This window comes from Saccopteryx leptura, chromosome 6 (genome assembly GCF_036850995.1).
Source record: "Saccopteryx leptura isolate mSacLep1 chromosome 6, mSacLep1_pri_phased_curated, whole genome shotgun sequence".
Taxonomy (NCBI): Eukaryota; Metazoa; Chordata; class Mammalia; order Chiroptera; family Emballonuridae; genus Saccopteryx; species Saccopteryx leptura.
Window position 1 is genome coordinate 306,317 of NC_089508.1, and position 4,592 is coordinate 310,908.

Consider the following 4,592-nt stretch of genomic DNA (forward strand, 5'->3'; position numbering starts at 1 on the left):
GACACCTCGTTACTAAATCAGTGTGACACGGTCATCTCCTGCCTTCCTCAAAGGACTGTGACTGGTCCGGGAGACTGTGCACTGAGGATCAATGAATAATAGGGCTTACAAAGTTTATGAGTCGTTCTCTGAAAGGACACTCATTTCATATCTCAGATGAAACTGTGGTCAAAATACAGACTTATGAAGAGCAGGCGCTCCATACACCTCAGTCTTGTAATTAGTCCCTTCACAGGATGTGCTGTGAACTGAGGACCACTCCAATGTGGTTTCCCTGTCCTGAGGTATGAGGACATTAAGTTAGAAAAAGCTAAGTGAAAGCTTCCTGTACTCAGGAGAATAAAACAGGGAATTCAGAGAATCAGGCCACAGTCCAGGCCTCCAAACCTCCAGCTGGTTCCTACCTCATCCACACTCAGTCACCTATTGGTCTGGGTGTAGAAGATGGATATTGGTGGATGGCAGTAAATTGTTGTACCTTTACATGGTGGTGACTCCAATATGAGCTCTCATATCAGATTAGAATGTAGTTCTGAGCAACATAACAAACCTGTGGTCTGGGATGGGGCTACTGACCTGGGAAAAGCTGTTTTCTCAATATCTGTGAATGGAGCCATACATATTAGAGAGCTGATGGACTAACTGATTGAAGTTGTACAGAAACAATTGTAAGTTTTAAGATGAATGATAGAATGGAACCACCTGATTCCACCAGATGATTCGATCACACGAAGTCCTTTCTAATCCCAAAGGCTCTGGATGGATGGAGCACAGGAAAAGGGGGACACTCAAGTACTGAACCAATGTGACAGGCTCTCAGGGGTGATGAAAACCCCATCTTAGGAGAGAAGACAGGGAGAGAAACCAGGAACATCAGGGAGTCTGAACTCAGTCCTAGTTAATAGTTAACAGCAGAGACACACAAATTTATTTTCAAAGACAGAGTCTAACTTCACATATTATAAAGTCATATTTCTTTCTAGTCAAAGTTTTTTAAACTATCAATTGACTGATTATTCCTCTTAAAGTCCAACCACAAAATCTGCAAATACCAAATTAACGAGAAATACTCTTATTATTGTCATGAAGAGGACATTGCAAATGATATAAAATATCCTTATTGTTCATGTCCTCATGTCCCTCTCACCTTCACACAGAAAATTTTTTACTTTAAAGCTGAGCTCTTCCAGCCCCAAGTCTTAGGAGTATAGACAAGAGGTTGGTTTAGTCACCAAGGTCATACAGCCTGCATGGCTCAGAGTGACCACGAGGGGGCACTATAACCTCCACAATCTTCTTCTTGAACGTCCCTGGAGGTGTTATATGCACAATTGCACTAGCGAACATAGTCTAAAACCCCACTGCCCACCCAGTTGTAAAATCCATCCCTCTCCCTAGATGCAGTGGGACTTCAGTCCCCTCCAGTCTCCACACTTGCCAGATCCATTCTCTCAATCACCTGTTCTAATGCTGGTTCTACACACACAGCCCTATAAGGTGTTCTCACTGGTAAGTTAATGTTTCCACAGCCTCCCCATCAGCCCCATGACTCTCTCTAATGTCTCAGGGTCTCTGATTCCAGAGAAAGAAAAGGATCTTCTCAACACTAAGTCTTCTTTGTCTCCTTGAAGGTCCAGAGGTCAAGGCAACAACATCACCACGTACACGAAGTTCACTCTCACATCTGCAGCTGGTGGTCTCTTCCCAGTGTATATTTCTCTCCAACCCTGACGACAGTTACACTAGAACACACACTGGTTTTCAGGCTTTCATTACATACAAGTTTTCTGTAAACTCAAGGTGCAGGTACCCCTCTGACCTGGCATCGTTTCAGGGCAGCAGTAGGGCCAGTTGGGAGCAGCACAGGCCCAGAGGTAGACCTCACTCTTAAAATTAGAGGACACGTAGACCATTCAAAACCTACATATGACTTTGTATTTATTTATTGAAATACGATGAGAGACATTCACCAACACTGAGGCACTGCCCTCTCTGTAGGTCTCCACCCCTGGGCTCCTTATATAGTAGGAGGACATGCAAATAGGACCCCTCTGCTCATGAAAAGCAGTCCAGCCCAGACCCAGCAGATTTGGGATAGGAGCCCAGCCTGGGATTCTGTGGTCAAGACTGAATACAGACCACTCACGATGGAGATTGGACTCTTCTGGATTTTCCTTGTCCCTATTATAAGAGGTAATTAATAGAGAACAAGAGATACCGGGCACGTGATTGAGTGTTATTGAGAGAAACAGTGGAGGTGTGAGTTTCCTGACCAAAACATCTTTGTGTTTGCAGGTGTCCAGTGTGAGGTGCAGCTGCTGGAGTCTGGGGGAGGCTTGGTGCAGCCTGGGGGGTCTCTGAGACTCTCCTGTGCAGCTTCTGGGTTCACCTTCAGTGACTACAGCATGAACTGGGTCCGCCAGGCTCCCGGGAAGGGACTGGAGTGGGTCTCATACATTTATCCTGATGGTAGTGCGTACTATGCAGACTCCGTGAAAGACCGATTCACCACATCCAGAGACAATGCGGAGAACACTCTGTATCTTCAAATGAGCAGCCTGAGAGCCGAGGACACGGCCCTGTATTACTGTGCGAGAGACACAGCGAGGGGAAGTCAGTGTGAGCCCAGACACAAACCTCCCTGCGGGGACGGGAGGGCCGGGCTGCAGGGGGCGCTCAGGACACCAGGGGGCGCTCCGGACCCACGGAGCCCGAGACCAGCCCCAGGAGCAGGTGCAGAGGGAGGTGGGGAAGGAAGGGGCTTCCTTTGGGAGCAGGGTTTCCTCTCAAAGCTCCCAGCTGCATCCAGGGGCACTTCTTCCTTCTTCTCTGTGGCTCTAGTTTCTCATATTCTTACTGCTGACAACTAATGAAGAGGTAACGTCTGTTTTCAGATGACAGATTTGCAGGGACCGGGGACCTCTCTGTCACCAAGTCTCTATATATCTTATTATTCTTTCTTCACAAAGTGAATCACTGTTTTATGGATATCAAATAAACATGTATCTTGCAGTCCCACTAGGAGTGTTTACCTCAGAAGAATGAAGCCTTATTGTCATTCAGAAATAGATGCAAATATTCATAAAAATTTATTTGTGATAGAAGCTTCAAACAGATAAAAGCCCTACTCATTTGCAAATAAGCAAAATAGGAAAAATTCATCAATGATGTAGTATTCAGATAAAATAACATGAACGACAGTCATTTTTCTTCATTTTATTTCTTTTCTTTGCCTTTCCAATTGCATTATTTTCTTCCCTAAATACAGGATCTGTATTCTGTAGTCTAAGAGCTGTGGATCAGTGACGTTACCTGAAGCTCAGGTGTGTGACCTGCAGAACCTGGGAAAGGCTGGAGAGACTTCTCCCCCACCCTGCACGGCTCTCCCCTGCTGTCCTCGTGAGGACACATTAGGAACAACAAGTGACTGTCAGTAGCAAAGGGGATGAGCTTGTTTAGTGAAAATGGAAACTGAAGTAGAGGGACCTTGTGCTGCTCAAACTGTCCCTGAGTCACCTCCTTCCCCTGTGTTTCTGGGGAGCCCTGGAGAGGGAACCTTCATGTATGGTTTAAGGCTTAAACCATGGCTCAGAGAGACCACTAGGAGTCACCATCACCTCCAAAATCCTGTTCCTGGGTGTCCCCAGAGCCATATGAGTAACTGCACTGGAGAACCTGGTTTAAAACCCCACCTGTCCAGGTATAAGGATACATAACTCTTCTTAGACAATCTGATAATTCAGTCACTTCTGGGTCCTGGTACTTTCTAGATTCATTTCCTCCCTGGATAAAACACTGAGCTCTTTAGAAAGTATCACTAAACAGAAACTGTATCCTAAGACACCCTGTGTGCAGTAGTCACCTGCTGTGAGCCATCACTCTTTGCTGATTAACAACTGTTTATTATTTTTTTATTTATTCATTTTTAGAGGGGAGAGAGAGACAGAGAGAGAAGGGGGAGGAGCAGGAAATATCAACTCCCATATGTGCCTTGACCAGGCAAGCCCAGGGTTTCGAACTGGCGACCTCAGCATTTCCAGGTCGATGCTTTATCCACTGTGCCACCACAGGCCACTGTTTATTGTAGAACAAAGTGCTTCTCTCCACCCACCCTGCGACATGCTCCATCTCAGCGACCCCAGCCCCACCTTGTGCAGAGACCACCTACAGCTTGCTGTGCTCAGCTTCACAGCACCATCATCTGGGAGCCAAATGCAAAACCAGGACTATCTCCTTTCCACTGCAGGACTCCCGGGGCTGAAGGTCTCACCTGCACCCTTCTTGCTCTCAGGCTTCTCCCGCTCCCAGGTCCCGGGGACCAGGTGCTGTGTGTCTGACTCATTAATATCTGGTATGTGATCCCAGGAGCACAGGATGGTTGCCTCTGTCTTCTACATTGATTTGTCCTTGTTGACTATAGAAATGCTGCTGTGTAACTGACCTTGTTTTGGTTCAATGAATGAATGACTGAAAGTCAATCAATTAATATGGGTATGCAGACTCTGAAATTAATGTAAGATTCACCATGCCCACAGTGAGGTGCCTTGCCTCTGACCACCTTTTCCTCTGCCCCCTGCCTTGGGTCCAACTTG

General features: G+C 46.4%; 1 gene segment (V, D, J or C); it reads left to right on the forward strand.

Moving 5' to 3' along the window:
- Positions 1-2,147: 2,147 nt before the first annotated feature.
- Positions 2,148-4,337, forward strand: LOC136376064 (immunoglobulin heavy variable 3-48-like). The segment is given in 3 exon segments: positions 2,148-2,193; positions 2,296-2,589; positions 4,309-4,337. Coding segments are annotated over 3 exon segments (369 nt in total).
- The last annotated feature ends 255 nt before the right edge of the window (positions 4,338-4,592 follow it).